Here is a 21,219-nt window from a genome sequence, read left to right on the forward strand (position 1 = left end):
GCCAGTATCAATGCTCATGGACAGTGGAGCAGATTATACTTTGATAAGTGTGCAAGTGTGGAAGGAGAAATTTGGATGTTGTACATTGTGGGAGAATGTAGTCAGAGCAAATGCTTATGGAGATGTGCCCATAGAAATTTTAGGGTGCTTTGAAGCTGAGCTCCAATTCAAAGACAGGAAGGCGTTAGGGACTATCCATGTAGCCAACAGAGGTGGAGAGCTGTTGTCCTGGAGCGATCAGGCAGAGCTCAAGATAAGACTTGAAGCAAGCCACCCAGAACAAGTTTTGACTGTTGAAGGTGGAAAATCCGGTGGAAAATCGGTCTCGAGCATTGTTATGGAAGGGGCCAGAGGGCATATGAGTGGCACTAAGTTAGGGTGCTTGAAGGGATTTGTGCACAAAATTCGTTTGAAAAGGGATGCCATTCCCAAAGTTGCCAAATTACGGACCATTCCCTTGGCCCTGAGAAAAGATGTAGAGAGTGAATTGAATAAAATGGAAAGTGAAGGGGTGATAGAGAGAATTGATTCCTCAGAGTGGGTTAGTCCTATTGTAATAGTGAGAAAGAGCAGTGGATCTCTGCGGATATGCATAGACCTTAGACACCTGAATAAAAATGTAGTGGCTGACAAATTTCCTTTACCCAGAATAGATGATTTATTGGCAGGGGTGTCTGATTCCAAAGTATTTTCTCTTATTGACCTCAAATCTGCATATCACCAAGTAGAATTACACCCTGATTCGAGAGATCTCACAGCTTTCATTACCCCTATTGGCCTTTTCAGATGTATAAGAATGCCATTTGGATTGATTTCAGCAGCTAGTGTATTTCAGAACGTCATGTACAGATTACTGGGAGGAGAGAGAGGTGTCATGTGTTACCAGGATGATGTGCTAGTATGTGGGAAAAATGAAGCAGAACATGATAAAAGGTTAGAGAGAGTGTTGAACATATTCAAAGAGGCTGGCCTTACAGTATCGTTAGAGAAATGCATATTCAAAACTGACAAAGTTGAATATCTAGGTCATGAAATTACAGGTGAAGGGATCAAACCCAAAGAAAAGGCCATAGAAGCTATTCGCAAGATGGAAGCACCAAAATCCAAAGCAGATATACTATCTTTTCTAGGTCTGGTTGAATTTTATGGCAAGTTTGTTAGAGGGTTGGCAAATTTGTCAAGGAACATGAGGATGTTGACTCGTAAAGGTGTTACGTTCAAGTGGAATGAATCTTGTGAGGAAGAGTTTGGTAAGATTAAAGATGCTATAGTCAATGCACCCATCTTGAAAACGTTTGAAGAAAGTAGACATTCATTACTATTTGTGGATGCAAGTGACTATGTTATTGGGGCAGTCCTAATGCAGGAAGATCAGGAGGGCTTACACACCATAGCATTTGCCTCTAGATCTCTCAAAGGACCTGAGAACAGATATTCAGTGGTAGAAAAGGAAGCATTGGCTTGTGTCTGGGGAGTGGAAAAGTTCAAAAGATATTTGTGGGGCAGAGAATTCACAGTATGTACAGACCATAAACCCCTAATAGGAATATTTACCAAAGGTGGTCTGGAGGGAGTCTCCAGACGCATCATGAAGTGGGTGACATCCCTACAAGGCCTGCAATATGATATGCTTCACATTAGTGGTGAAACCAACGTAGTTGCTGATGCCTTATCCAGATCAGTAGTGAGAGAAACAGTGTCTGAGGAGTCTCCTCTGACTCGTGAGAAAGGTGTTGAAATATTTCAGGTTCATGAGTCAGTAAAGAAAGAGGAGTGGGACAATGCATGTTCAGAGGATGAATTGTACCAGAGAGTTTTAACATTGGTGACGCAGAACAGAATAAGAAACTATATTGGTGATTTAGGCGGGTTTGCCAAAGTTAAGGAAGAACTCTGGATTGATAAAGGATACTTACATAGAGGACATCAGATGGTTGTACCTATTAAAATGAGAAAATTAATAATTGAGCTAGCTCATGTTGGGCATTTGGGACTGCCTAGAACCAAAGGCTTGGTTAGAGCAGAATTTTGGTGGCCTAATCTTGACAAAGACACTGAAGAAGTGGTCAACAATTGTTGTGATTGCATTGAAGGTAATAAGGGTCTCAGGATTCAAAAAGTACCCATGACTGTTAGAAAGCCATCCACAGTTCCATGGGATGAGGTTGCTTTAGACTTACTAGGGCCTTTCAATATCAAGGGTGGGAGAGACACCTATGTACTGGTTGTCATAGATTTATTATCCAAGTGGCCCGAAATATTTACACTAAGAGACATATCCAGCAGTAGCATCATTAAATGTTTGGAGCAATTATTTTGGAGAGAGGGATTCCCCAGAAAGTGTTTATCAGATAATGGGACCCAATTGGTTTCCAAGGAATTTAGAGAGTTCTTGAGTAACCATGGAATAGAACAAGTAACCACTTCATTATATCATCCCCAGACCAATGGGTGTGTAGAACGCTTCAACCGCACTCTCATGGATGCAATTAGAATTGCGGTAGCAACAGGAGGTGACTGGATCAGGACCATAATGGAGAGAACATTCCAATACAGACTAGCACCACACAGTGTTACGGGTGTATCCCCATTTGAACTATTAAGAGGGAGGAAACCTAACTCACACATGTGTCCAGGCTGGATGGGAAGGTCAAAATTCGTAGGAATAGATCTGGAGGGAGTGAGAGAGAAGATATTTGAATCTGGGGTCAGATCCAAGGAGCAATATGACAGGAAGAATGCTTGTAGAGAATTCAGTCTTGAGGAAGGTGATTGGATCAAGATCAAACTTCCCACCAAGGTGCGCAAAGGTGCATCCATATTTTCACAGCCCAAACAAGTTGTTAAAGATTTGGGATCTTCGGTGCTTGTTAAAGGGGGTGGGGTCTGGAACAAGGAGAGGATAGCAATTTGCAAAAAGGTAAACAACAACTTGTAACTGCACTGCAAGGTATTTAAAGCAATTTAATTATTTCTTCATATAGCGGTGTATCAGATACTATGTAAATAATGAACTACTTATGTTCAATGAAATCTATTATCTAGTTTAGGCAAATACTTATATTTTGGTAAAAGGAAGGGAGGTGTTAGGAGGTGGTTACATTTACTTCATTGAGTTTACAATCACATCAATTCAGCTGCTGCCATGTAACCTAGTTACCAAGGAACCTTTGTTGTTATGATTAAGCAAAGGTTCCACATTCTAGCAGCAGAGAGAGAGAGGATTGAGAGCAGGAGGACAGCCACAGCTGGGGGCCTTTCTCTTGGATGAACTAAAGAAATAAAGCCTCTCTATAAAGACAAGCATCAGCGTGAAGCGTGGTCATTTACATATTAACAATAGGTTTTTAGCTGAGAGTGTAACAAAATTGGAGCAACATTGCAAAATATACTGAATACTCAATGAGACGGCAATAAGGTTACAGCTAGAGACTAAGGGCCTGATTCACATAGCGGTTTCCTATGGGATTGCGCCATTATAATACGCTTCTGTGAATCGGGCACTAAGACATATTTGCGGAAATCATACACCGTAGGACTTCCATGTTGGTGCAATGCTAACACGCATAATAATAGTCAAAGAGCATTGCTTTTCATCTAAGAAACATGTATTCCCCAATAACTGGAGTATAAACAATAGGAGAAACATGGATTACACAACGTATTGAAACACGTTATCATTCCAACAACAATAAACCTTGAAAAATCACAGATAGCAAGTAACATGTGTCAGATATTTTCTCAACGGTGTCTGAAAATAACACCTATGGAATTGTACAAATGATTTGTGTTGCCTAAATCAAAGTGTAAAGGCACAATCCAAAGCCTTGGCTAGAACATCATTGCACGAAAAACACCATGTTCAGAGGCACACATGAGAGAACTACTCTTTTTAGAATTATATAGTAAATTATATTTGATTTTTGCATTTGTGAATTCTGGGAGAGTCAATGAGTTCCTGGATGAGCCGTTGTTTTACAAACATTAGGGGAATGGTGGCTTTCTATTCAAATCAAGGCGTTGTATTCTGCTGTTGTGAATGAGGGAGTGCACCGCTTTTCTTGGCTGGGCAATTCTTTTATAAGGCAGGTGGTGAATATACAAAATCCCTTATGTGGGACGGTCTTCAAAGCTCAGCAACAAATGGCAGCTTGTAAATGTCTGTGAGACGAACATTGATATTATTAAGTCACAAGAGGCTAGTTAGTTTAGTTTAGTTTTATCATTTATAATGCGCACCAGACCCAGGGGTATCAGGGCGCAGCAATTACAGATAATGCAAAGCTTGATTAACAGGTTACATAATTGGAAATACAGTGCAGGCATGGTAATGCAGAAGTAGAACACAAAAAAAAGAACACAGTGGAATATACATATACAAATAATTACAGTTTAGCCAAGATACAGAGGCATAGTACATACAAATAGAATATGCAGGTACTGGCAAATATACAGGAAGGGTGCAGTGGTGCAGGAGTATAATCCAGACTAAGGGTTACATAAACACGGACATTAAGCCAGTTGATCTAGCTTAGTCTGAACTTTGGATAGGATTGATCTTCTCTAATGTGGTGTGGTAGGGAGGTCCATAGTTGGGCAGCTTTGACGTGGAAGCTGTTTCCACAAACCTTAGCAAGCTTGAATCTGGGGATGGTGATGCAGTTGGTACTGATGAGTCTCGAAGGTCTAATGGAGGTTCTTCTTTGAAATATGTTCATGAGATAACTGGGGGCAGCATTATTCAATGCCTTGTGTGTCATGGAGGCTGTTTTTAATTGAATCTTGTTAAAGGTAGAGAGCCTGTTGTTTTGGCGCCTTATCACCGAGATATGTGATCTTTTAGGTACACCAAGAGCCGCTCTTAGGGCATTATTTTGAAGGATTTGGATCTTTTGGATGATAGGTTTGTTAGCACCAATGTATAGTGCATTGCAGTAGTTGAGCCTAGATAGAATCAGGGCTCTTGCCGGGGTGATGCAATTGTCATCGGAGAGAAAGGGTTTGCCAGTTCTAATCAGCTTACATGTGTAGGCTGTGGCAGAAGCAATGGCGTTTACTTGTTTAGCTAGGGAGAGGCTGGAGTTTAGGTAGAAACCGAGAGTTTGTTTCCTCTTTGGCCACCTTAATAAGATTGCCATCAATGACGAAAGATGAGTAAACCAGTCCTAGTTTTTTCAGGTTAGTGTGGGTACCAAGAATGATAACCTCCATTTTGTCATCATTCAGGCATAGACCATGAGTAGCTACCCATGCCTGGATGATGAGATAGACCCTATTCACCAAGGCCAAATCCTTCTCGTAATCCCTGGAAAGTGGGAGGAGAATCTGGGTATCATCTGCATAATTAGTGTTGGTGATACCAAGAAGGTCCAGGTCATTGAAGAGAAGCTTGGTAAATATGTTATATAGAGTGGGGGAGACACAAGACCCTTGGGGCACACCACAAGTGATAAGAATGGGGTCTGCTGCTGCTAAGGGAGAAAAAACCCTCATGGTCTGTCGCTTAAGAAGGACTCAATCCATGTTATAGCATCTTTAGAAAAGTGGGCAGCTGAATCCAGGTGTCTGTATAGGACCTTGTGATCCAAAAGGTCAAATGCAGCTGAGAGGTCAAGAAGGAGGATGATGGGTGTTTTCCCCTTGTCTCTCAGGTTGTCGACCCGTACCTTCAAATCGATAAGGGCAGTCTCAGTTCCGTGTTGGGGGCGGAAGTCTGATTGACATGCTCTTAAGAGTTTATGATGTTCCAGCTATTTTTGAATTTGGAGATATGCAACTTTATCTAGGATCTTGAGCAGGAAGGGTACAGTTGTAATGGGGCGGTAGTTAGTGAGTATGAGTGGATCTAACATTTGTTTTTTTAGTAGGGGGAGCACCCATGATTGTTTGAGATTGGATGGGACAGTGCCAGATGCAAATTAGGCATTCATATGTTTGGCTATGAAAGGGGCAAGATCTCTTGCGGTGTCTTTTATGAGCTGAGAAGGGCAAAGGTCACCCTGACAGTTAGAGGGCTTGAGTGAGAGAATTATTTTCTCTACCTCGAGGATAGACATTTTGGCGACATTGAATCGGGGGGTCAGGGTAGCAAGTATTTCCTTCGAGGGGACATTCAGAGTAATGTGGTTAGGAGGATGGTTAAGGGATTTTTTTGGGGGATATTTTATTTTGAAGGGTGGTCACTTTATTGGAGAGGGCCTGTTGTATGTCAGAGCACCATGTTGTGTCCTTGGTACAGATATCAGGGGTGATGATAGGGGATTCAAGTTCCTTAAGGATGGAGAACAATTCTTTAGTACTAGAGTTGGTCCTACAGATGTGTTTGTTGTAGGAATTGTGTTTGGCTAGGAAGATTTCCTTTTTGTAAATGGATGAGATTTCGGTAAGTTTAGTTTTAGTAGCTGTAAATGAGAAAAGTTTCCATGTAGTTTCACAGCTCCTCTTTAGGTGTCTGAGGTCTTTGAGTTGAGGCATGAACCATTTGTTCAGATGCGCTTTAGGCTTCCTAGGTCTAGGTTTGAGGGGTGCAATGGTATCAAGTGTGGTTAGCATCATTTTGTTATACTCCTTGACAAGTGTGCCTGGGTCAAGGTTGTCTTCAACCGAATTGAGGGTAGGGAGGATCGCTGGGAACACTTTATCCCTTGTTATATTTTTTTGGTTTCTTGTTGGACAGGGTGGGGCAATAGGTGTGGTTAACGTGCGCGGTTTGGTGGTAAGAAGTGAGAAAGACTAGAGAAAATGGTCTGTCCAGGGATAGAAAGTGATGGAGGTGATATTGGCCGTACAATTGTGTTCCGATACCCAGTCGAGGGTTCTCCCTTTGATGTGGGTGGGTTCTGTGATTTATTGGGATAGGCCTAATTTGGATACAGTATTCGCAATGGCAATGGCAGGCCTGTCTAAAGGGTCATTGAAGCCCAAGTTGTAGTCTCCCAAGACCAATAGTTGAGATGTGGTTTTAAGGTTGTTGGACAGAAGAGTGTGAATGTCCTCCTCAAATGTTCCAATGCGGCCAGGGGGCCTATAGATAAGGTGAATGGTTAATGTCTGGGAATTAACTAGAGGGAGTTTTGCTGTGCGGTTTTCACAGGAGAGTGTATTTTGGGTGGGAGCTAGTCTCATAGAGTGGCTAGATTTAGAGATGATGGCAATTCCTCCACCTCGTGCATTGTCTCTATCTTGTCTGATTATAGTATAACCATCTGGGACAGCTAGGGAAAGCAAGGGTCCCGCTGCTTCATGCAGCCAAGACTCAGTAATGGCTAAGAAATCATGGTTGTTAGCCAATATTAGGTTGGTAATGTCTGTGGCATGTGCCACTAGCAACCTTGCATTTATTAATGCTGCATTAAGTGGGAAGGCAGGTGTTGTAGTGGTAGAGGGTGAGGGCGATTGGTCTAGTTTTTTTTTTAATTGTTCAAAATGTGTAGTTTGGAAGTGGCCTGATAGACATAGTTGCTATTGTTAGGTGTATCATTTATAGTCTTGTGGACAGTGTGGCGGATGTTTCTGATGTTAGCCAACGGTAGGGATCTAGCCAGTGGTTCGTAGAGTTTACTGAGACGTGGTCGGAGTCTAGCGTTTCTAGCCTCTAAAATGCAAGGAGTGCTGGGGAAAGGGCGGAGTCTGAGGTCGCTTGGATGTACAGTGTGGTGAGAGCTGTTAGGTGTCATATAAGACATGGTCAATGGCTTTACCATGACCATGTCATGTCAGGGCATGCATTACCTTGAGCTTGTATTCTCAAGGTAATGCATGCCCCTAGTAAGTTGAGCAAGAATAAAAAACTAGTAAGGCTAATATTAATGGTGAGCATAAGCATCCTGAACAAGGACACACCGGGCATACGTATATATAAGATGTAGGCAAGTTCAGCATACACTAGAATAGAGGGTTAAGAGGCAGGCTTGCGTCCGTGTTTCTGGTAGCAGTGTGGCAGTACTGTGGAGCCATTAACTAGGTTATACTTTGTTAACAATAGATGCAACTCTTTTGTAGGGGTTTGCTGCTGTAAATTGGCATTCTGGTTACAGGCTACAGGCTGCTATGGTAGATAGTCATGCTAATAGGCTGATGGCTAGCCCTGATGATAGTATAGTTCATTACAGGCAGCAGGTACCACAATAGTATTAGAGCAGTGACACACATATTACTTGTACAATTTCCTAGGTGCACAATGAGCATGCAAGGATACGTACTAAAATGAAGACACAATCAGAATGTCACGTAGGCTAGTTCGATTATCACGTGAATGAATACGAAAGGTTATTTGAATAGACGAAAGGCTATGCAAAAAGGAACATGCTAGTACAATGCTACATAAAGAAGAGCAGTAAGTCAGGCAATATATATCATTTGGGCAATGGTTAGTTATATATTCTAGTCTAAATAGTTGGCACATAATACTCGTTGTGGTACATACATTGTGAGGGTACTCACTTAGTCAGCGTACAGCTCGTGCAGATGACTAATCAAGACGTCATGGAGGATACTATCTTACCGTTTATAATTCATAATTATCTCAGAAGATGGCGGCAATTGGGGCAAGATCAGGGCTTTAATGGGTGCCGTAATAGTGTATTAGACTGGATTATCAGAAGCATGCTGGAAATGCGTAATACATACAGGATGATTTCAATTATTGGCATAGATTTAAAATGTCTCAGGCATTTTTCACAAAATGATTGTTGGAACACAGAAAGAAATTTAAACAATGAAATCTGATTTTTTACTATACTGATAAGGCAGTGGTAATGTATATTTATTTCTGAATCTAATTGATGTAGGAACTAACAGTGAATGGCCACTGCTGTTAAAATGGCATGTTTTAACTTCTTACCGAGGGTATTATGTAGTTAAGGGGTTACAGAATATTTTTTTTGTACCTAGCCGTGCGGATAACTACATTTTTCTACTTGCAATCTTTTTCAGACAAGGAAGGAAGCACGGTTTCCCACAGTTCTTCCTCTATTTGGTGCATACTTTGAATCCTCAGCTTTGGCAATTCAATGGCATCCAGTAATTGTGGGGAAATAAAATTGCAACTATACCTTTAAACTTATATATGGAGACAAATGCATTATTTTATTTTTACTTTTACTTGTTGTTTATTGGGTTATCAAGGAAACATGAGTGTGTGTGTAGTTCCTGGAATTTTTTAATAATATATTATTTTAAATCTCTTAAGAATGTACGTTTCAGATGGGCCCATGGTATAACATAGTGGTTTCTGAATAACCAAACATGTGAGTGATATTAATAGATGTGACATAAACCCATTTGTTAAATAGAATACAGATAAATCTGGAACAATGTTTATTAAATAGGTTGCTGTGGAATAATGATGATGATCTCCCCTAAATGTCCAAATATTTTTAGATACCACTCAAATAGTTCATTTCCAGTCCAATTAAATAGTATTGGAAGAATCTTCATTCACTATATGGATACATTGTCTGGGTTTAGTCTATGGGCAACATGATTTGATTAGCCTTTAAACATTTGCAGGTGAGGTTAGAGGAGGGAGGTGGTGGTTTGCCCAGTTTCTGTTATTATTGCAAGGCTGCTGGCCTTTCCAAAGAAAGGTGTATTGTTTAGATCAGCAGTGCAGGAATGGCTTTCACTGCTTGACCTGGAAGGGATTGAATGCTATCCCCATACCGTTGGCCCCTCTGTCTAGTAAGGGGCGAAGTAACTGTGCCTGAGACAACTAAAACTTCTTGGAAGACACCAAACAAATATTTGAAAGAATTTGATATTTGGGTGTTTCTAACACATTTCGGAGATATGCTTATGGGTAAATCTTTTGAAAATAAATTGGCAGGAGGTTTTTATTTTAAAGAGTTGTTAATTAGGGTATCTAAAAAGTTTAGAACGGGCACATATTCTTGTTTCAATCTTTAGGAAAAGATTTTGGACTGACAGAGATCAAATTTATAGGACACTTGAAGAGTGTCTTGATTTTATTAACACAAGCACCAGCCAGTCTTTATAACCAGTATTCCCTCAGTTTTTATACGTATTATCGCAACACAACATGATAAGTAAGACATAAACATGTCAACATTGAGCTGAGGTTAATGTGTATTGGGAAAATAAAAGTTAGAGGTAATCCTAAAAATACTCTCTGAAGTAATATCAAACTTTTAGTTATTTTTTTTAACCATTTTTCTTTTTCTTTTTTTTTTTTTCAATGGCGACATAATCAATTTTTTTTTCCAATGGAGACATAATCAATTACAACATTTGATCAATACAACTTGTTGTTATAAAGCATAGGCCAACTTTCAATTCAGGGTTAACATTACCCATTGCTGCGTCGATTGTCTCCAATTTCTTCATCTGTCATTTATCATTCCTCCCTCCTCCCCATGGTCCCTTTACAACTTTTGTAACAGTTTTGAAGAGGTAAACATTTTTTTTTAACTTTCAATAAATGTGCAAGTGTATAACTTTTGATATTATGAGTCCACATTATAATTTCGTTGTCTGTTATTATACAATAGGTATCTCCCAGTTTTATCGTTCCATTCTTACTTTCTTTCCCCACTCCTTTCCCCGCTACTTCTCTTGGAAGGGGGGCCAAGTGGATAAGCGTCTCTGCAGTGTCTAATCTCTTTCTCTGTTCTGAAGTTAAGTGATCGACATATTTCTGAGGGTTCATGGTTTATAGAAGTAGGCTTCCCTGTGTCCACCAAAGTCTCTGTAGGGGTACCATATAGATAGGTATCTCTGATATATTTCTGTTTTTATGGCAGTTACCTTCTCCATTGCCATTACTCCCCATAGTTTCATCCACCACCATGGTGTCGTCGGTCCTTCTAGTGTTTTCCACCTTTGCGCTAATGTTATTCGTGCTGTTGATAGTAAGTGTGTTATTAGCGTGGATATATGCCCCGATGCTGCATATATTCCTTTTGCCTCTACTCCCAGCAGGACCACCTTAGGTGATAGTGGTAAGTCTCTGCCAGTAATATCTTTGATGTGTCCCAGTATCTCCTTCCAGTAGGTAATTACTTTGGGGCATGTCCACCACATGTGGAATAGATCTCCTCTCCCTTCACATTGTCTCCAACAGTTTGGGGGATATTCTGGATTTATTTTGTGTAGTCTGTGGGGGGACATGTACCATCTGTAGCATAATTTATATGCAGCTTCTTTACTTGCTGTACATTTGGAGGATCTGTGAGTTCTTGTCCATATTTGGTCCCACTCTTTTTCCGTTATTGGTTCTCCTATGTCTTTTTCCGAATTCTCTTTATATTTTAGGTTGTCCATTGGTTGTGCTCCATCGAGCAGTCTGTAGATTCTAGATATCCCCTTCTTTGGTTCACCTTCTTGCATTGTTAGTTCCAAGCCTGTTAGGTTTCTCGTTCACGCTCTTTTCACTGAGGGATGGGAGATCCAGTGTCGTACTTGCGTGTACCTGAACCTTTCATTTTCCCCTAGATCGAATTTCTTTTTGCATTCTAGGAATGGGATTGGGTCGGTGTTTTGGTACATGACCTGCAGTTGCAAATTGTCCGTGTCTTTCCAGCCTTTCCAGAAACTCTTCTTCAGGCCTGGTTTGAAGTCGATGTTATGTGCTATCGGAGATAGTGGACCCAGTCCTCGTTTGATCTTTTTCATTTGCATGGCTTTGTCCCAGCTACTCAGGGCTGTTTAAGTAGCTCCTAGTAATTTGCCTTCTGCTTCGCGGGCCTTGGGGCTCAGTGCTAGGAGCGCTTTTATCGGGATCTGTGTGGGTGCTTGTTCTATGGCTCTTCATCCTTTGGTGTCCTGAAGAATGGGGGCCAAGTGCGCTGCCATGATGTATCTGCCTAGGTCTGGGACCCCCAGGCCTCCCAGGAGCGGGGGACGAGTCAGTATGCGTCTCTGTATTCTGGGTCTCTTTTTCGCCCATATGAATTTAAATACTGCGTTTTGAAGTTCTTTTATTATCTGTGGTGGGATCGTTGTGGCTATTGAACTCGTCACGTATAGAAGGCGGGGGAGAAGGGTCATCTTCACCGCTGCTATTCTGGCGAACCACGATAATTCCTGATTATCCCATCTCAGCAGGTCCGCTTTTAGTTGTTTCCAGAGAGAGGGGATGTTTGATTTATATAAGTCCTCGAATTTCTTGGCCAGTTGAACTCCCAAGTATTCTAGCGTGTTTTCCTCCCATCTCAGGGGGAATCTTTGCTTCATGCAGTTTATTGTAGTTGCGTCTTCAGTTATGTTTAGTGCCTTTGATTTATTGTAGTTGATTGAAAATCCAGATATGGTGGCAAATTCTTCCAGTGTCTCCACGGCTTTCGATAGTGTATTCGTAGTATCTCCCATATAGAGCATCACATCATCAGCATACAATGCTATTTTCTGTGGGGTCTCCTTGATTTGCACTCCTTTTGTGTCAGGGTTTCCTCTGTATCTTGCTGCTAACGGTTCCATAGCCATCACAAATATTAGTGGAGATAGCGGCAGCCCTGGCGCGTACCCCTCCGTATCTCCACTTGTCTTGAGTCGCAGGCATTTATCCAAAATGATGTAGATGGGCGTTGAAAATTTGCCAGGATCATTCTGCTGAATAGTGTTCCGCATCCGAATTTTCCCAGGATCATCTTTAGGTATTCCCAGTCCAAGCGGTCGAAAGCCTGTGAGGCGTCCAGGGCAGCTATTGCAAATTTCTGGTTTGTCCGTCTTCCCCATTCGATCACGTCTATGGCTCTTCTGACATTATCTTGGGTGTGTCGTCCCTTGACAAAACCCGCTTGGTGGATAATATCTGGGAGGATCTGCGATAGCCTATTCGCTAGTATCTTTGTGTATAGCTTTGTATCTGTGCTTAGGAGTGCTATCGGGCGGTAACTTGAGCATTCAGTGGGATCTTTGTTTGGTTTCAGGGCAAGGATCGTGGAGGATCTTGCCATATCTGAGGAGATCGATCCGGTGTCTCTAATTGTGTTGAAGAGTCGTGTGAGGGGGCCTAGTAGTTGCGTATGGAATATTTTGTAGTAGGCATTTCCGAAGCCGTCTGGACCTGGGGTCTTGTTCCTTGGTAGTGAGGAGATAGCCTCATTGATTTCTTGAGCTGTAAATGGCCTCCCCAGGATTTCTGCGTCCTTGTCCGAGATTTGGGGTAGACTCGTGGCCAGCAGGTAGGATCTTTGGTCTGACGCGTTTAGGTTTGTTCCCTGTAGTAGTTCTTCATGGAATCGGACCATTATTTCTCTTTTCACTTCCACTTTTGTGATCTTGTTTCCTTTTTCATTTCTTAAGGCAACTATATAGTTACAGGATTTCTGTTTGTTTAATTTGGCCGCTAGAAATGTATTTGCCTTGCCGCCGTGGACGTAGTATGATTGTTTCGTATTCAGCAACTTCTGTGCCACCGCGTCCGCAGTGTGACTTTCTAGTTGGGCACGAAACTTCTTTAGCTCTCGCCAGGATTTCCACGTTTGTCGGGTCTTGTGATTTTTCTCTGCTTCTTTTAGGGCTAGTTCCATCTTCCGGGTTAGTATTGCTCGTTCCCTACAGTATACTGCTGCTTGGGCCATGAATTCTCCCCGGATTACAGCCTTCCCCGCATCCCAGATTGTCTTCCAGTCAACCTCGCCGTTGTCATTCTCTTTGAAATAGTTATTTATGGTTTCCTCCATGTGTGTTCTAACTTTTAGTTATTTTACAAAATAATCATTGGTAATAACACATTGGTCTTCTATAATGTACAATGGTCTTTTGCGCACTGATAGCAGGGGCTGGAACTGCTAGAGCGGGTACGTTAAAATATATGCTATACAGTAAACATGTTGCTTTCAGAGGGATTTTCCGAAGACTTGCTTGGTTAAATAGTTTTTGTGTTCTAGAGGTCTGTTCAATGTTCTTGTTTCTCAGTAATCTCAGATGAACTAAAGATGTTGAAACATCTGGAAATACTTAGGTTTTTAAACAATTGATGTGGGCACATTGCTTTAAAGAGGCAGTTTGATTTAATCGTTTTTGTGTATTGCGGAAATTTGCACGGCAACGCTGTTATGCACCAGCAAATTCAGAAGAATTAAACATAGTAAAACATTTGGGGAAATCAGGGAAATGTGCTTGTTTTAACATGAATGGTTGTGCCAAAACACGGGCCTCAGAAAACCTAGGAAGTGGCAACAACAACTGGGATTGAAGGTACTGGTGAGTCAAGTCATTCTTGCAGAGCGTTTTCAAACATTGAGGACAATAGCTTACATTTAAATAAATCTCAATTTGTGAAACTGTACAGGAATTTTATTGTTAAAACAAAGATCGCAAACTTGAAGAAAAAAAAATCTTTTGCATTCTGGTGTCTTTTGCCTGTTGAGTCTTGAGAGGTGGGTCTTTGTCTATGTATTTTATTTTTATATTGGAAATGATATGCACTTTTGCAGACTATGTATAATAGAAATCACGTTATTGACAAAAAAAAAACAACTCTGGAAATAGAAGACCTGAAACAGGTAAACTTCACTGCATCAGTCAGGACAGAAACATTGTAACTCACCTGAGGAACAATCCATCCCCTCACCACAACAGCCAGAGGAAGAGCACCATTGCCATCAAGAGGAAAATGGACCAAAGGCAAGCGCACACCATTGCTCCTCTACCATTCACTTTAACTGTCAGCTATTTAAATTAAGTTTGTGTACAATATATTAAATAATTAGACAATAGGCATCTATTTCAATTTTGGCCACAAACTAAACTGTAAGGGAGCATTTTACGGAAAGTGAACTGTTGGGGCCCCTGAATGCAATTTTCAACAATTGCAAGGTGTAGTGTTCTTGTGAAGAGTAAAACCAATGGTTTACTATGAAATCCATGTGCTTTTTACACCAGCAAAAAGAAGACAGATTCCATGGGAATCTATTGTAAAGGCTGCCTGCCAGGCATGAATGTCAGACAGCGTTTACTATATTCGCACTGTGAAATGCAAAATCAATGGTCTACAGGTGACCACGCCTGCCTTTGCACCTTTGTTTTCCACCGCGCAGTGCGTCAGATGATAATTGCCCGGCGGGGATCTGCTTGCCCAATTTACACCCAGGAGGAAAATGACTCCTAAAGAGTATTGTTGAGCAGAACCTGCCAATTTATAGGTCCCAGACAATTCATTGAAAGTGCTAACACGAGATATTTAGGGCTGTGAGGGGAAAATGTTGCTTCACTAGGTGCTCAACTGGAGAAACTTCATTGTGGTAAATCCATAATTCGCACTGCGTTTCCTGATGTACAACGGTCTGAGACAAGTTTTTTTTATTTAGATGCGCTGAACTCATACATTCTTTATTCATTAAACTAGCAAGCACACAAGTCCGTAGCAAAACAGCAGCATCTATGCAGCAGGTCATTAAACACTATGGGCCTGATTCATGGAATATGTTGCCTGGTGCAAAGTGACTTTGCACTGCCAACAAACACCCTGATTCATGGAACAGTGCAAAGTGTCTTTTTGACATGCAAAGTCACTTTACACTGCAAAAATACACTTTGCACTGCTCCACCCTGATTCATGGAACAGCAAAAGTGTATTTTTGCCGTGCAAAGTGACTTTGCACGGCAAAAAGACACCTTGCACTCTTCCATGAATCAGGGTGTTTGCTGGCAGTGCAAAGTCACTTTGCACCATTGAGAAGTACTTTGCACCGTGCAAAATATTCCATGAATCAGGTCCTGTATGTGCATGTAAACCTCCTTTGAAAAAGTATTGGCAGTTTGGACTGTGATTTGGAAGGTCAATGTTGTTGGTTATTATTTGCATGAACAATACCTTGTTAGTGAGTTTCTTCTGATCGCAACCCCGCCCTAACTATAAATCAAGTGACGCGGTATTGCGATAAACTGTGCCTGTGCACAGCAGAATTCGAACAATAACAAATATAGTGCAAATGTATATGGGTTGATGATACTGCCGTTTGCATATGCACAAAATGCAATTGTGAATGCAGCATTTATCAGATTATCAGAACACCGGCTAAGGTGCATGTACTAGTTTGGTTTTGTCCTTGTGTGCCCCCATGCACTTTGAAACAATGCTGGCGCAAGTTCAGTGATTGCAGGGCGGTTGAACAACTATTGTTGCTTGTGAAATGCGTGACCTATAACCTTTTATGGGGTAGGTCGTTTGTATTTATATAGCCTTACTCTTTGTATGACAAAGAGGTTTGCTGCTGTCAGTTGTCTCTTCATATGCCCTCCCTCTTTCAGGTAGAAGGCCACTACTACTTGTTAGTGTTGGTATGCCCCCGGTCTTTGCTTAAGGTAGTGATTCACTCCTGCCAGTTTGTAATGGCGCATATCCAGTTATTGTAGGAGGCAGAGGTTCGCTAGTGTTGGTTTTTCTTTGTATGCCATCACTGTTTGGAAAAGGGAGGTGTGACAGGAGATGTGTGCTAGTATGTAGGTTTCTGTTTGTATGCCATCACTGCTTTTAAAAGGGAGATGTTTGGTAGTGCTAGTTTGTCTTTGTATGCCATCACTGTTTGTAAAATGGACATGTGGGCTAGTGTTGGTTTGTCTTTATACACACTCACAGTTTGTGTGCTAGTCCTGGCTTATCTTTCTATGGCCTTGCACTGTGTATGAGGTGTGCTAGTGTTCATCACTGGCGTAACACAAAATGTGAGGGGCCCCCTGCAAGCCCTGCTGACCCCCCCACCACCACCAGGCCCCCCACTGGACATGGGCAGCATGGGGCCCCGTGCACCGCGGGGGCTGCGGGGCCCCTATGACGCCAGTGGTGTTCATTTGTCCTGCTATGCCTTCATTACGTGTGTGAGTTGGAGCTGTGTTATTGTTGGCTTGTTTTGCTATGCTGCCACCTTTTATACGAGGGTGAAATGTGCTATTATTGCGGGTTTGGCTTGTCTGCATATGCCCCAATGCAACACCTGAACATCAGTGTTATCATTGCCCATCAGATGGCATGATTGTACATGATTACAATTCTAAATGATTTCGGCTACTGATCTTCGGGGCAGACTTACTGTATCACAGGGTGCTTGGTAAAATCTGTTCCACATGCTTGCGTAAGGTAGCTGGACCAGGGGCACATCTGCAGAGGAAATAGATTTTATGAACTCTTCATAACCTAAGGACATTATATATTAACACAAGAGTTAACCCTATTTGAGGAAAAACTATTGTTACTTTTGCATACATTTCCAAAACCAAACACATCAGTTATGAAGGTAGATAATGATAGCCGACAAACTGTTTCTTGGGCAATTAATGCTATGTGTACCTAAGTCTTTCACAGTAATTAAAAATATTCCTTTATCAATAATCAGCTCTTTTCTCTGGATTTTTTTCAATTCCAAATTCGCATCTTTTAAAAATGATTGCAATCATCGGTACTGAAAAACATTTCTCATTTCGCTATGCAGAATCTAATGTAGAATCAGTGTGGGGACCCTATTGGTAGTTGCATGGCTGACATTGTTCAGCACTTATGCATGTTCACAGATGACACCATGTCACTGCATCGGCTTCATCTGCATTCACAGCTATGTGCATCCACTCTTAGTTTGCCCAGACAAGTACCTTTTCTTCAACCTTTTAAATTAAAAAAGGCAACCGCTGGTCAAGGAAAACATATTTACAAACAACATTGCCTGGGCAACATAAGTTCTGCCAATCATAGCTCTGTTAAGTATCACACATTAAGGCCAATCAAGCTTCTTTATCCAGTAGCCAACAACGTTCATGTAATCTGTTCCTACAATCTATCTGTAGCTCTGTGAAGTATAAGCGTATATGTCTAACTGCAGATATCTGTGCAAAAGTATCCTCAATGAATGGACTTCATCTTTCAATGCCGTATTTTGTTCCTTGAGTAGGGTGACGGATATGGCAAATTCTAAAAGGCTGCCGTAAGGCATTTCTGTTGGCTCTGGTTATCGAGTCTGCGTCTCAGCTCTAGAGTAGGGTGAATAGAATTTGCTCACAAGTGAATTGGACTTTTTTTTTTACCAGAAATTTGCTTTGCCTGAGGCCAGAGAATCCCCTCCGGCTGCCCCATTTCACCTAAAATGTTTCCATTGACAAAAAGACAAAACCATATCTATTTGTTTCAAAAAATGAATCCATTTGTGGGTTTTTTTTAAAGTAGCTGTGCTTTTTCAAAAATAATTGATTATTTAAAAGCACAATCAAATTGAAACAAACATGACTTGTTAAATAAATCCTCTAAATCGTAAGAAACTGAATGATTTCCAATTCTCTTATGTTTGCCGTGCAACTGCTATAATAGCATCATCGATGAAAATATTGCTATTCAGCATATATAACATCACATAGTCCCATTAGACATGTACCTTGTGGGATGTTCTAACCCACTAGTCTATGCCCTGCAACATCATTGTGCTCTGTTTTCATCAAAACAACAGGATGGCCACCAAAAAGATCTATGCGCTAAAAATCTGTGAAAATGCGCAGGAAAACCTGAAAAATAGGCCGCCAATCCATTTTGCCCGTGTCAATGGTAACACAGGAGACCATTGCCAAAACCGATCATTTGGCTGCCCACAGAGTAAAATGAAACTACTTGAAAAAACAGTGCTGTATTGCAAGTGAAACCCAGAACTGCTAAAATCTGTTTTTCCTTGGCTGTTAAATTTGCAAAATAATGATTCTCAAACAGCAGAAAAGATCCAACATCCTTGTTGGGTGTTAAACATCACTTTATTTAAAGAATCCACCTAAGCACCATGTCAGCAGAAGCACATTTCATCATAAGAAAATCCACATTCAAAGGTGCTTGCATGGGAAAAATATGTCAGAAATGGGCGCAGTACCGCTGCTCGCCTGTGTCAGAAGCTGGCATTTACTTATGCTGTCATTTAAACTTGTACATTAAAATCAAAGTGTAGAAAAGAAGAGACTTCCCATCAAAAGCAATATAGTTGGTTACAATTCAATCTCTATGTTTGAAAAAGGCTGGAATTAAGAGATTTGTGGTTATATTTGTTAAAAATGTTAATTGTATTTTAGAAAAAGACCATTTTAAACCATGTTTTAAAAGTGAGTTAAAGCTAGCCACACTGGGCTTCAAAGACATTCCACAGCTCCTTCCAAACAAAGGAATTTTCCCCCATGCTCTCTGCTGTGGAACTGGCAGGGAGTTGTGAAAGGAAGGAGGAGGAGGACTTTGGCCTGTTGCTCTGACAGGAGACAAAAGACTCCCTTGACTGAAAGAAAATGCAAATTTGGGCATCAACAGAAACTAGCGGCTGGCAGGAAGAGGCTCAGGTTGCTCTTGGCTCAGCCAAACCTTGGAGGCGGGGTTAGACTGAATTGTGTATCTGGAACAGTAGAAAATATAGTTTTGAGAAAAAGACTCATAGAAAACTGTGCCAAACTGGTAAAAATCTCGAATGTATAGGTTGTTAAAATGAAAATGTTGCTCACAAGTAGAAACTACTCTGGAATTTGTGCGATGTTCAGAGACTGAACCACTGAAATGTTGATATTGTAGCAATTGTAATAATGCTAGGAATATGAAAATGTACAGGACTATGCCCAGATGTTATTCACATATATGTGGAAAGATTTGTACAGATCTGACACTGGGTAACCAACCAAAAGCACGAAAAACTGTCAATTGTGAACCAAAACTCTTAAGAAGATGGGACTTGGACAGATACGTGTCTTATTTAATTTGGGATGTAAATATGTATTATAAGCAAGTTGGTGATATTGTAAACATGCTTTATATGAAAAATATATTTTCTGTGTAGAAACAAAGGGGAGGTTTTTCCCTGGACCATAAACACAGCAACGTCATGACATATCATGACACTCTGGTTTCCTTCTCAAATCAGGAGAGAGGGAATACTTTGACCAATCAGTTTCCTAGAGGGTGGGCTTAGTATAATCAGCCTATCCACCCCCTTTGTAAATACATAAATAGGGACTGTTGAGGACCTAGAGACACACCCACATTCACCCATCAACTGATTTACTGGTGAAGAGCTCTGCAGGAGAACCCATATCCAGACTCCAGAACCTCTGAAAGCAGAAGGCCCAAAATCCAAAGCTGAACCCTTCTCAGCTGGCCTTTAAAATCTTGCAACCTGATTTTAACCCCAAACTTCCAAGGGGCACAACAAATTCAACAGCTGGGCTGTGCTGTTTTTCTGCTTCTTGCCAAGAACTTTTGCTAGAACCCAGAGATCCAAACCAGTAAAACAGAGCTGTAACCCAGAACCAACCCATCAGATCCAGTCCAAGGGGCCGTGCAGAGACCAGAGTGCCTTGCTGAGTGCAGAACCAAGTGCCTGAATCCTGTCCGGTGGTTAGCAGATTCCAGTCCAAAAACCTTTGACCAAATCCTGACGGGCCTATTCCAAAAATATAGTTGTGAGTATTTAGCATAGAATTGTCCATAGCCAATCTCTTATCCTTAAGTAATCCCATCCAACCCATTCCAACATATCCAGACTGCATTGTAGAATCTCTTTTGTCTGTCCTGTATCCTTCTCTCATCCATATAGTCCTGTGATAATTGTAGTGATAAATCATCTTTGCGCTAATATATATTTGCTGAAGAAAGGCAAGTGTCGCAGCGGGCAAAGATCAGACAGAGGCGCCTCTGGACTTGTGGCTGTACCATTGGTATCTCGCATCTACGTAGCCCTTTAGTGTAAAGCCAATCCTTTTTTGTAATCTTCAAAAGCACATCTTTCGTTTGAAATCTTGACTCTTTTTGAGAAAAATCAACCTTTACTAAAACCTTCATAACTTTTGAACCGTACATGCTAGGAACGAAATGTAAGTGTCAAATCGAAGCTAACATCCTCAGCTTGCACTCCAACTTCTTATAGTTTTGCCACAATCGCGCGCAGAAATGTTTGCCGCAATTCTGCATTTGGCTCAATTTCATCCCATATAATAGCTATTTCTTGCATTCAAACTCTGAATTCAGTTTCCTATCTATCGGTCATTCAATCATCATTGCTAGTGTCTACCTGGAACTATCCAAAGCTGTTCCCACTAGTTCTGAATCCATTTTAGAGAATTAAATCCATTTTTAGCATTTTTTCCATTCATTGCAAACCACATTCAAAAGCAATTGACCTGTTTTAAAATCATTCCTGTTTCTGTCTATGCTTGCTGGGGGAATTGAGATTGAAACTGCAATTGTAGAGTGTTTATTCCTGAAACCTGTTTGCTCTCCTTCCATCTCTATATTGCATATTAGGGGGGATTGAG

At 41.1% G+C, this 21,219-nt stretch overlaps 1 protein-coding gene across 1 annotated transcript in view; it reads right to left on the bottom strand.

Annotated features, from left to right (window-relative positions):
- LOC138580641 (adenosine deaminase-like) overlaps window positions 1-21,219 on the bottom strand; it is a 540,146-nt gene that overhangs the window by 22,914 nt on the left and 496,013 nt on the right. The window contains exon 9 of the mRNA XM_069651342.1: window positions 16,995-17,062. Within this exon, the coding sequence (XP_069507443.1) occupies window positions 16,995-17,062 (68 nt within the window). The remainder of the gene's footprint in view (window positions 1-16,994; window positions 17,063-21,219) is intronic.

The sequence above is a fragment of the Ambystoma mexicanum genome, chromosome 3p (genome assembly GCF_040938575.1).
Source record: "Ambystoma mexicanum isolate Mex_15411 chromosome 3p, UKY_AmexF1_1, whole genome shotgun sequence".
Taxonomy (NCBI): Eukaryota; Metazoa; Chordata; class Amphibia; order Caudata; family Ambystomatidae; genus Ambystoma; species Ambystoma mexicanum.